A 12,777-nucleotide genomic window follows, 5' to 3' on the forward strand; every position below is an offset into this window, starting at 1 on the left:
GTTGGAGAAAGGGGGCGTCAGGAGGAAGTTAGCAAATAGTTAAGATTGTTAACAGCTTGTTCTCTACACAGACGCTCACAAGTTTTCGGACTCCACTGAAACTATTGAAGAAAATGTATCACACATTTGCTTTTTGCTGTTTGTGTTGTTGCTGTCTGGCTGGTAAGTTTGTTGCTTGTGCGACTGATAAACTGTGTTCTCCAGTGTTTGCTGATTCAGACGCAGTGAAGTCAGTGTCAGTGATGGAGGGAGATTCAGTCACTCTAGAATCTACTGTTCCTGAAATACAGAAAGAAGATATCATAATATGGAGGTTTGAACATCAAAAGTCTCCAATAGCTCGATTCGATAAAAATACTGAATTCTTCTCCACATCTGATGTTCTTGATGGGAGATTCAGAGACAGACTGAAGCTGGATCCTCAGACTGGATCTCTGACCATCACACACACCAGAACCACAGACTCTGGACTTTATGAAGTGATCATCATCAGCAGCAGAAGAGTGACCGCATACAGATTCACTGTTACTGTCTATGGTGAGTGGAGAATTACAGCTCACTCTGTTATATATTAGGTATTTTGTCATAATTATCCCTAATACTGTAAACTTGAAAACATTATTATTACAATTATATTATATTAATCCAAAGACATTGAAAACTGACCATGAGAAAAGCCCCTATCTTCTAGTGCATGAATAATTTGTCCCTGTCACACTTGTCATGTGAATATGTCATGCAAGCAATGGCCAGGTGCAGATATGAAACTTTTTATTTTTGCTTACTGAGAGTAGCCTACGTTTACATGACAACGATGTACTAAAAACGGAAACGTTTTTGCAACAAAAACTGGTTCTCTACTACCTCCACGTTAGTATTTTTCACACTTAACCCAGGTTATCTCGTGATATGTGAAGTAACAACATTTGAGCAGTAAAATTTTTAATTAATTTACATTAATTTTCATTATAACTTTACAAATATGTTTGTCCAGCCTCAGGCTGTTGGTGTCTCGTCAAAGGGTTTGGAGTAATTAAGATGTTTTTATGTTTCTGAAAGAGTCTCTTCTGCTCACCAAAGCTGCATAAAAAATACAGTGAAAATAGTGAAATATTATTTGAATTTAAAACAGCTGTTTTCTATGTAAATATAGTAAAGTATAATTTATTCCTGTGATCAAAGCTGAATTTTCAGCATCATTACTCCAGTCTTCAGTGTCACATGATCCTTCAGAAATCAGTATCTGGTAAAAACTGTTGCTGCTTCAGATTTTTGCTGAACCTGTCATGCATTTTATTTCTCTGAATTATTTGATGAATAGAAAGCATTTTTTTGTAAAAAAAAAAAAAAAAACTTTGCAAGATAATTTATGAATATTATGATTATGTAATGCATCCTTAATGAATAAAAGTACTAAAAAAATGAATGACCGCAATCTTTTGAATGGTAATGTATCACAGTTTCCACAAAAATATTAGGAAGTAAAAAGTTTAGGAAGTGAAAACGGTAGTGTGTGTGTGTGTGTGTGTGTGTGTGTGTGTTTGTGTGTGTGTGTGTGTGTGTGTGTGTGTGTGTGTGTGTGTGTGTGTGTGTCAAGGTTATATTTTAGGTTTGCATTTTTAAATTAGTTTTTATTTTAATATCATTTTCAAATTTCCTATAAATTTCAGTTTAGTTTTAGTTAGTTTCATTAATAGTTTTCTTATTTTTAGTTTAGTTTTTATTTTGTGAACACATTTCTATTTAGTTTTTATATATTTAGTTTGAGTTTTAGTAATTGTAGTTTAGCAGAATTAACAGAACACTTCCAGTTAAAGACATTTCACGAGTTCACACTTACAAATAAGTTAGATAGAATAAATGGTATGCATATTTGGCGTGCTGTCCAGGGAGAGGGCTCCGAGCTCGGATATTGGGCCCGAACCCAGAGTACTCCCTCCATATTGTAGCCTGGTTCTACCCATAGACAGTAAAATAAATGGACACAGCGACCCCATAGACTTCAACGGAGAAAAGTGAAGCCAATTTGAAGCACTCACTTCCTGATCTCCAGGCGAACTGCGCAGACTCAAACTGAGCTTGACGACATAGATGTGACGTGAGTCTGACAGCTGTCAGTCTTCTAGTAGCTGTGCCGACAGAAATCTGAATCATTCCCTTCCGAATCTCTCAGAGACGGAGAGCGTGAGCATTAGCTGTCCATGAGCTAGCAGCGGGAGCAACTTCATCACTCTCTATGGGCTTCTCCCTTCACTTTATCAGACTTTATACCTCCACGTCCCCCCGATTGCTTGCGAGCTTCTCCGCCGGTCTATACGGTAATTTCTCGACTGTGCGACAGAGAGTCGCGTGGTTATAACGCAATCGTTAGCCTATTTTTACAAAAACTGCTTCTACGGGGCCATAACGTAAGATACAAGGTAATGGAGCCTTTTATACACTGTCGTGTTTCTTTAGAAATAAATACTGGACAAACGACAAACGCCTCAGATGTAAAGTTATTCGCTGTCAAAGTGACGCCAAAACGAATGGGAGTCAATGTAATGCTAACAGCAGGAGATGCTCTGCTACAATGGCGGCTCCCGGGGAAGCTTTGGTTTCCGGCGGATGCTTGGTTCTACCAGACTCTACATTTCATTTGTACAGAGAGTCTGGCCTCTCTCCATTGACACGCGTTAACTTCCTTGTAGGTGGGTCCTCTGTTGAAGTTTAACACTATTGGATCTGCCCAGAGCTGCTCTGGATCTGCCGTAACCAATCGCTAAAGTTTGGTTAGGCTTGTTTGAGATGAGCAAAATCTGCGCACAACCGATTACCGGTGATCAGCGCGAGATGCATGCCGGTTAGAGATGTGTCCGAGTGCGGTCCGCCTTGCTCTGATATCATGCCGACGTATGTCAAAAAACTCTCGCGAGCGCAAGCCGCACGTGTCGGATTTTGCAGTTGCGCAGTTGCTCTCCACCGACTGCGCGGATCAAAAGCACAATGGGAAACGACTGGCTGACGACGACACAGCTTAATGCTCATTGGTTTAAACAATCGTGATGTTTGTTCTCTTTTAAAATGTTTGATTTTAAAACTGTGTTTTTATTTGTATAAATTATGAGTGAATATTCCCAAACTTTCTGACAGTGTGATCTTTATATGGGTTATGTGATGTCATTTTATTATATATATATATTATATATAAACATATGTCTGTATTAAAAGGAGCTGTATGTAAGAAATGTATTGAAATTAATCATAAAATGGCCCAGTAGACATTAAGCAATCATGTTAATTTCAAACACTTATATCACTGACAACAGTCCGGCCAGGATATTGTCATTTAAAAGTGAAGTTGCTGTCCTCAACTGATGTTGATGTTGTCATGTTGTGTTTTGGCCTGAAGCGCCACCCTCCACCTATCCACCAATCACGAAGTCAGTAGTGTTTCGGCATCCGGGTTGCCAGCTCTGCTCTAGTCTGATATAAAATGACTAACGTTAACGCCTATCTGGCAACCTCGAGTCAGGGGGGAGGGGGAGGGGATACACCGCTCTACAGTAATTTGAAAGTGATTGCAGTACCAGTTTTGGCCACAATCTTACATACGGTTCCTTTAAGTAAAAATGATTGATACACGTATTTGGAATGGAATTAAATAACAAGTTTGGGTGTTCATTTTATTTATTTTCATAAAAGCAACAGAACTTAAATTACATCCAGTTTTAGCAACACTGTGCACCAGCGTGAATCCCGCGTTATCCGTCTTTGGTCTCACACAGGTGTCTGATCCACTGCGAGAAGAGAGATCTGTCCGTCTTGCCTGCGCTTTTTTTCACTCCTCCCCTCACTGCAGCCGCCTAGTCTCGCATACACTTCAGGCGAGGCAAGGCCTTATTCTTTAAGGTTATTTATATGATTAATCCTTTCAAACATTATTCTTGTATTGATCCATTTATGCTTTTTGTCTATTGCATCGTTTAAAATCTACTCATAGTTATACTCATATTCAAATGTTCTATTCAGACCAGACATTTATACTTCTACTCTGACATTTATACTTCTACTCTGACAAATGTAGACTTTGTTTTTTCCGTTTTCTGCTCAGTGTGGTATCTTGTCTAATATCTGTGGTAGGCCTAACTTGTTTAGGCTAGCTTCACATGACATGAGATGGTTATCTTACTTGGAATTAAGGTACAGCTGAATTTGCACAAGGTATAGACATGATGGAAATACTTATTTAGCCATTTCTGCAGGATGAGAGCTTATTAATTAAGAAACCGATAATTTATTTTTGCTAATTATTATTTAGTTTTAGTTAGTTTTTCAGTAACTGTAGTTAGTTTCGTTTAATTTTAGTTTTTCAAAATGTTTAAATTTCTATTTTACGAAAATGTTTTTTGACCAATAGTTTTAGTCTTAGTTTCAGTTTTCGTTTACGAAAATTACCTTGGTGTGTGTGTGTATTTGTACAACTATCTTTGTGAGGACCAGTTTGAGTTTTAAACCATTGGAGTGAGGACAAAGAGAGTAAAGTGAGGACATTTTGGCCAGTCCTCACTTTCTGAGACCCCTTTAAAGGCCTGTTTGAGGGTCAAGACTTGGTTTTAGGGATAAGGTTATAATGAGGTTAAGGGGAGGTTTAGGGTAAGGGTTCGGGTTAGGCACTTAGTTGTGATGGGTAAGGTTAGGATAAACTGCTAGAGATTGCATTGTGTCAATGAATGTCCTCATAAAGATAGATGTACAAGACAAGAGTGTGTGAGTGAAGTGAGTGAGTGAGTGAATGTGTACGTGTGTGTGTTAGTTTGTCTTATATAGAGGTGTGTGAGTCTGATGTTTGTGCAGTGTTAAATGTAAACTCACTATATTTAATCAAGTGTGTGTGTGTTTCACAGTGTTGGTCACTTCTTCGGTCATGACTGTGACTATCCCACAGAAACAATATAAGATTGCCAGAGGTGATAATGTGACGATACCCTGCAGATTTACACCCCAGCCAGCGGGTCAGAACGTCAACATCAGGTGGAGAGCAGCTCCAGATGTGCCGGGAGATCCAGCGGTACTGAAACACACATCAGCTTTAACCAGCATCACTTATACTAGAGCTCATATTCATGTGTGTTCATGTACTGTTTTTTTCACAGATCAAAATCATCACTTACAACAATCCCACTTCAATTAAGGTGCAGACGGAATATAAAGGCAGGGCTTATCTATTACAAGATATCGCGGGTGGAAAAGCAGATCTGCAGCTCTTGAAAGTCACTAGCGCAGACACACGCGTTTACGAGTGTGCAGTTGAGAATCTGGATAATGATAAGGATGGTGTGTCTGCCATGACCAGTCTCGTAGTCTTGGGTAAGAAACACACACACACACACACACACACACACACACACACACACACACACACACACACACACACACACACACACACACACACACACACACACACACACACACACACACACACACACACACACACACACACACACACACACACACACAGGACACTTCAGAGATATGCTATATTTTGCTGTTTTAGCAAAACAGACTCTGACAGAGTGATCAGGACTCGACTATTTGCCACATAATAAATACCCAGAAAGCAATACTGCTTTTAAAAGACGTCTAATAGCGTCCAAACACAGCCCAGATGTCTAAACCAAGGCAAAATTTGGGCTGTCAGTGAAAGTTTAATAGACGTCTAATCGCCTCCGGAGATGACTACTCTATTCTTGGGCGATGGTTTAGACGTCTGGGCTGTGTTTGGACGCTATTAGATGTCTTTTAAAAAGCAGAATTGCTTGCTGGGATAAAAATTTATTTGAGTTTAAATATTTTATTAGCTTATTAAACGCAAAGCTTCCACGGAGAAAAACAGTTCCTTGGATTTGAGCCTAGACAAACAAACAAGTTCAAACAAGACCGACATTTATCAAGCGTAGCGTCAGTTCTGGCAGGTCACGTTAGTCAAGCTCGCATCAGCTGAGTAGACCAATCACAACAGACTGAGCCATCTGACCAATCAGAGCAGAGCAGACCAATCACAACAGACTGAACCATCTGACCAATCACAGCAGAGTAGACCAATCACAACAGACTGAACCATCTGACCAATCACAGCAGAGTAGACCAATCACAACAGACTGAGCTGTCTGACCAATCAGAGCAGAGTAGACCAATCACAACAGTCTAAGCCATCTGACCAATCAGAGCAGAGTTGGCTCACGGTAAGGGGTGGTTAAAGAGACAAACCGTTTCAAACCGTCAGTTTTTGAACAAACTGTTTTCCGCCTCTTTGAGAAATTATAATGTTCAATGTATATTATGAGAAAATTAAAGTGTTTTTGACATTGGATGCATGCAAATCTATTGTAGGAGACTCCAAAACTAAATTAGGAACCTTTAAAATAGCACTATAGGAGTATTTGTTAAATAAACAAATTTGTTGAGTATTTGTTTACTTATTTAAGCAACAAAATCTGCAGAATGACAGCACATTTAATTTCATGACATTTTTTATGTATTTTTACAGTATTGTGTTCTACAGCTCAAACTACAGAAGGCCTCATTTTCAGATATGGAATATGAATGTAGTTTCATCTGTTGGATGCGTGTGTGTGAGAAAGTGATTTACCACTGGACGTTTGTGGTTAATGTGCTTTTGTGTCTTGAGGCCTGAATAGCGTGAGTGTGTTCTTGTGAATCTTGTAGGGTTGAAAGGACTTCCACTCACGTTCATCACCCCTGCTGGGCACTATGAGTACAGGGTCATGCCCTTCAGTTTGTCCAACGCTCCCGTCATCTTTCAAGGTTTTATGAACGAGATTTTCAGAGATTACCTCCAGCGGTTCATCATCGTCTACATCTACGACATACTACTCGTCCAGTCTGTCTGAACACGTCCGCCATGTGAAGATGGTTCTTCAACTGCTACGCGATCATCAGTTGTTCCTCAAACTGGAGAAATGTGAATTTCATCAAGAGTCCATCCACTTCCTGGGGTATGAGATACATCAATACGGAATCTCCATGGACCAGAGGAAGGTGGAAGCCATTTCCAACTTGCCACTACCTACGAACATCAAAGAGCTTCAACGTTTCCTGGGGTTCGCCAACTTCTACAGAAGGTTTATTCAAGGTTTCAGCGAAATCAGCGCACCCATCACTTCTCTGTTAAAAAAAGGGGCCAAGTCTCTGTCCTGGACCACTGAAGCCACCAATGTTTTCGAAAAGCTCAAAGATTCCTTCTGCTTCGCTCCTACCGTCAGTCATCCTGATCCGGATCTTCCATTACTCATCAAGGTGGACACTTCTACCACGGGGATAGGAGACTGTTCTTTTGCAGCGGCAGGGGAAGCCTCCCAAAGCCTCCCATGTGCTTTCTCCAAAAAGCTGTCCCCAGCGGAGCAGAATTATGACATTGGCAACCGGGAACTACTGGCTATAAAACTGGCCTTGGAAGAATGGAGACACTGGCTGGAGGGAGCGTAACACCCATTTGAAGTCATCATAGATCATCGTAATCTGGAGTACATCCGAGATGCTAAGCGACTCAACACCCATCAAGCCCGCTGGTCACTTTTCTTCACTCGATTCAACTTCACAGTTTCCTATCGGTTGTATCAACCAGAATCCACCTCTTCGAATCCGGGACCTATCCTCCCTCCAGGCGTGATAGTTAGTCCCATTCTGTGGAGCCTGGATGACCATATCGCCGAAGCCACTCAAGCCGAACCTGCTCCGCCCGGAGGTCCTGAGGGACGGACCTATGTTCCATCTCGTCTGCGTCTGTCCCTCATGGACTCAGTACACACATCTCCGGGCTCTGGACACCCAGATAGCCAACAAACCCTCTCGCTCTTACAACAACGCTACTGGTGGCCCAATATGACCCAGGATACCTCCCGATACATGAGAAGCTGTCTGTGCCATGGCCAAAGTCCCTCGACGTCTTCCTGAAGGTAAACTGGTTCCACCCCCAATACTCACCAGACCTTGGTCAAACCTCGGGGTGGACTTCATTACCGATTTTCCTTCCTCAGACTCCCACACATGTAAAATCTGTAAGCTGATTCCTCTGCCTGGTTTACCCACAGCCTTTGAGACCGCTGAAACCCTCTTCAATCAAATCTTCAGACATTTCGGGATTCCCAAAGACATGGTTTCAGATCGAGGACCTCAATTAATTTCTCGTGTCTGGAAGTCCTTCTTCAATCTCCTTGGTGTTACTGTGAGTCTTATGTCGGGATATCATCCCCAGTCCAATGGCCAGACTGAAAGGAAAATTCAGGAAATCGGGAGGTACCTGCAGTCATATTGTCACGACCTACAGGACTGCTGGAGCCGATACCTACCCTGGGCAGAGTATGCACAAAACTCTCTCTGACAATCCACTACAGGTCTAACTCCGTTTCAGTGCATACTCGGGTATCAACCGCCCCTGTTTCCCTGGTTAGGTGAACCTTCTGATGTCCCAGCAGTCCATCACTGGTTCCAAGAGAGCAAGAGGGTCTGGGATTCAGCACACGTCCATCTACAGAGGGCTGTGCGGAGACACAAGGGCCAGGCCGACGCTCGAAGATCTGCGAATCCCACCTACCAACCTGGTCAAATGGTCTGGCTCTCTATCAGGGACATCCGTCTCCGACAGCCATGTCGCAAGCTGAGTCCCAGATACATTGGTCCGTTCGCAATACAGAGGCAGATCAACGAAGTCACCTACCGGTTATCACTCCCTGCACACTACCGCATTTCACCTTCTCTTCACGTATCCTTCCTTAAACTGTACATTAATCCTCTGGTTCCTTCTTCCTTCCCCAGGATCTGGTGCTGACGACGTACCTCCTCCCGTGGATCCGTCTGAAGACAACATTTATCAAGTCCAAGACATCCTTGACTCTCGACGACGGGGCGGCCGCCTGGAATACCTGGTCGGCTGGGAAGGCTTTGGCCCAGAAGAAAGGTGCTGGGTTCACCACGATGACATTCTAGACCCTCTCTCTCTTCTGCTCTTCTGCAAGACTTCTGCAAGACTTCCATGCGGGTCGTCCCAACCGTCCAGCACCGAGAGGTCGTGGTCGTCCCCATCGTCTGTCATTTCCACCCTCAGGAGCTGGTCGTGGAGGGGGGGATTATTCTGGTGAAGGCATTACACCTGGCTTCACCACCTGTTTGCACTCTGCACCCATGATCACAAGCACTACTTACGTTCAGCACTCCCTTCAGTTCACTCTCCGGTCTCGTCGATACCACACCGACTTACCCGACTCTCTAACCGCTACCTGAACCGAACACTACCAGCTTGTCTACCTACCTGCTCATCGTCTGATCCCCATCCAGTCTCTCCGGTTCCTCGTCTCGCCTGGTTCATCATCCTGTCTGGTCTTCACTCTGTCTCTCCAGTCCGCTGTCCTGTCTCTGCGGTTCATCATTCATTCTTGTCTTCAGATAAGAGACTCAGTCAGAATTCTATTTACCATCCGTTTTCAACCTATCTGCAATTCAGCTATTCACCTGCCATTGTCGATCCCATACTCTTTAATAAACCTTTGTGTATCTGTCTGTGTCCTGCCATTTCATGACACTAATCAGGGAATAAACAAAAGTGTGCAAACGGTCAAGTACACAGTAAAGTCAAGGGCTTTAAAGCTTAAGGCTGCAGTTTCCATCTGTGTGAAATCTGTTCTGTTTTAAATGTGTCATGAAACTCTCATGTTTTCCAGCTCGCCTGCCCGTTCCTGTCATCAGCAGAGACTGTTCTTCATCATCTTCATCTTCATCATCATGTTCATTGGTGTGTTCATCAGTGGTGAATGTGAGTCATATGACTCTCTCCTGGTACAAAGGACTCAGTGTATTGTCCAGCATCAGTGTGTCTGATCTCAGCATCAGTCTCTCTCTACCTCTGGAGGTGGAATATCAGGATAAACACAGCTACAGCTGTGTGCTGAACAATCCCATCAGCAACCAGACCACACATCTGGACATCCACACACTCTGCCACACATGTGCAGGTACGGCAGCGCTGATGATATTATCCACATTCATTCAACAATGGTTTAATTTTATTGAGACTTAGAAGCTCATTCATCATGTCTGGCATCTTAAGTTATGTCATCTCATGTTTTTAAAGGAGAACTTGGTAACTTTTTTAACTTAATAAAACTGTCTAGAAATCATTTGGATGGTTAAACCACCTGTTCTGGTGATATTGGTGACTTTCCCAGCTCCCCCCAGTGTTCCCAGGCGGAAAAACCAACCTTGCAACACAAAAACAAAATGTACATGTCAATGTTCTATGATAATGTGTATGATGTATTACCCACCTCGGTAGACATGCTCCACACGATAAAGTTGGCTTGCTCCGATCATAACAAATGCACATGAGCAGCGGTTGAAAGGGGGAGGAGGGTGCCGCAAGCGAGTTTTTTCACGACAGTGTTGTGAAATATACGCCCCACAGCTGTAGGGGGAGCTCGTGGGGAAAACATGCGACAACAAAAGTGAAAATCAGCGAAGAAATTACTAGAGTTGCCGAGTTCTGCTTTAAAACTGTTTTTAATTTTTATTTCTGAGCAGAACATTAGATATTTTTAAATTCATGAAAGACTTAAGTCAACTTGTTGAAAATCTTAATTTAATTTATCATTCGTTTCAATTAGGTTCCCCAGAAGGTCACGCCCCCTTTTGTGATTCAGTTGAAGCTGTGCTGCGATTGGTCGTCACTGCGCTGATGGGCGTGGCTTCTGCGGCTGCTGCTGTTCTTCTGGTCAATGACGTCAGAGCTACAAGAGCTAAAACGGAGAAAACAGAAGAGATATCATAAATATTGTGGCATATATTTTTAATTGTAAAGATTTGTGGTCTAATTGTTTAGTGATGGCAAAACGAAGCTTTGCTTACCTATTCTCTCAATCTGAGGCTAAAACTATGAATATAATTTAATATTTCATTTTATTCTTTAATGCTACTAATTTAAATTTTTTTGTTAATTACATTGTTTTATTTATTTCCTAATGTATGTTATGTTGCTATTTTAAATTTCCTTTCATACATGTATGCAGCAACTCCACAAATATTTGTCATACCAATAAATCACTGTAGAGTTTAACTGAATATTACCTACCGAACTGATATACAGCTATGATCATAAATATGCCTGTATTATAACTGAAGGGGAGTCATTGTAAGAATAAACTATGAATTCAGATTCAGGTTGAATGATGGTTGAATAAAAGCACATTTACAGCATTAAACAGTTTATTTTAAAAACACACAGTATAAAAGTACACATCGTAACACATGAGAGGAAATACAGAGTAAGAGACCATGTTTTCAGCAGACTTAATTCTGGATGTTTTTTTTGCTTCTTCTTTTTTCTTTCTCCATAAGGATTTCACTAAAATAGTTACCCATTAACCATCCAGTAACCATCAATATGAATCACAGCAGTACAGGTTTGGTCTAAAGCAAAAAAGAAAAAGAAATGTCACGACTGCTTGACGTATTTTTTCAATATTTACAGAGTATAATATTAGTAAATATCTCCGTGTCCCACATTGTCCTGCAAAATCACATCTACATGCAACAGAGCGATAACTAGAATTTTCATCAATGTTTCATTTAATTGCCATCCATTTTATATTTATTTGACAGTTACACAGTTTCTTATTTTCCGTTTCGTCGGTTTGCACATTGTAGCAATTCATAATGTAATAACTGCACATAATGTAGAATATACACATAATATAATAATTACATTATTATTGTAATAAAATGCTCATTATGTAATAATATTCTTAAAACGTAATAAAAATGTATTTAATGATTTAGTCTGACATGTCTATTGATATAGTTTTAATATCAAACATTTAAGGCAATTGTTAGGGTTGTTTGATTGTTATTGTTGTGTTTTCTTAATTTTTTGCTTAATTGTTTACTAAATCTCTTTAGTAACTTTATATATAGAGATAGAATGTAAAAATAAACCTGTTAAACATTTTTTTTTTTTTTTTTGCATTTGGAATATTTATTTTTTACCCCTTAACAGATCTTGTATTATAGATTTGATTAAAATGGGCAGTTCTTTTAAAATAACTATTTACATCACTATACTATTTACAACATCAGCTTTTTGCTCATTTTAGAAAACTGTTACAAACTAAACTAAAAAAAAATATTATCTGAAATGTTGTTTTTCCGCCATTTTTGTCCGACAAAGCAGTCAGGAGAGTTAGTATACTCTAAAAAATGCTGGGTTGTTTCAACCCAATGTTGGGTAAAATATGGACAAACCCAAACTTTGGGTTAAAAATGTAATGTAAAAATGTAACCCAACGGCTGGGTTTGTCCGTATTTTACCCAACATTGGGTTGAAACAACCCAGCATTTTTTAGAGTGTAGATTAACGTTAGAGGATTTGAACTTGAAAAGCAGAGTGACGTCTTTCCGAGGTTAAAACAACATTCCTTCTTATGTTCATTCATGTTTATTTGATGCTATAAACAGGGCTGGGACAAAAAATTGGCCCTGGCATTTTGACTCAGACTACATATGATCATAAACACCACCCATCTTTGCACGCCCCCTTGAATAGGTTTTTGTTCAACTCCTATTCATTAAAACTATTAATGCCATGTAATGAGTGAGTAGGAACGAGTGAAAGTTAACAGAAGAAATAAGTACAAAATTGTCATTTATTAATCCAATTGAACTATACTCCACAGTGATGCATCCAAAAAACAAGCTATACGCTGCATTGGCATGGCAATTTGGTAAAAC

The 12,777-nt window shown here is 40.7% G+C and overlaps 1 protein-coding gene across 1 annotated transcript; it reads left to right on the forward strand.

The window, feature by feature from the left end:
• Positions 1-11,205, forward strand: LOC306987992 (uncharacterized protein). Its single transcript, XM_079592682.1, has 5 exons — positions 1-537; positions 4,887-5,050; positions 5,136-5,349; positions 9,720-10,010; positions 10,659-11,205. The coding sequence occupies exons 1-5, from the start codon at positions 114-116 to the stop codon at positions 10,820-10,822; spliced, it is 1,257 nt and encodes a 418-aa protein (XP_079448808.1). The 5' UTR covers positions 1-113; the 3' UTR covers positions 10,823-11,205.
• The last annotated feature ends 1,572 nt before the right edge of the window (positions 11,206-12,777 follow it).

Source organism: Phoxinus phoxinus (assembly GCF_949152265.1).
Source record: "Phoxinus phoxinus genome assembly, chromosome: 20".
Taxonomy (NCBI): domain Eukaryota; kingdom Metazoa; phylum Chordata; class Actinopteri; order Cypriniformes; family Leuciscidae; genus Phoxinus; species Phoxinus phoxinus.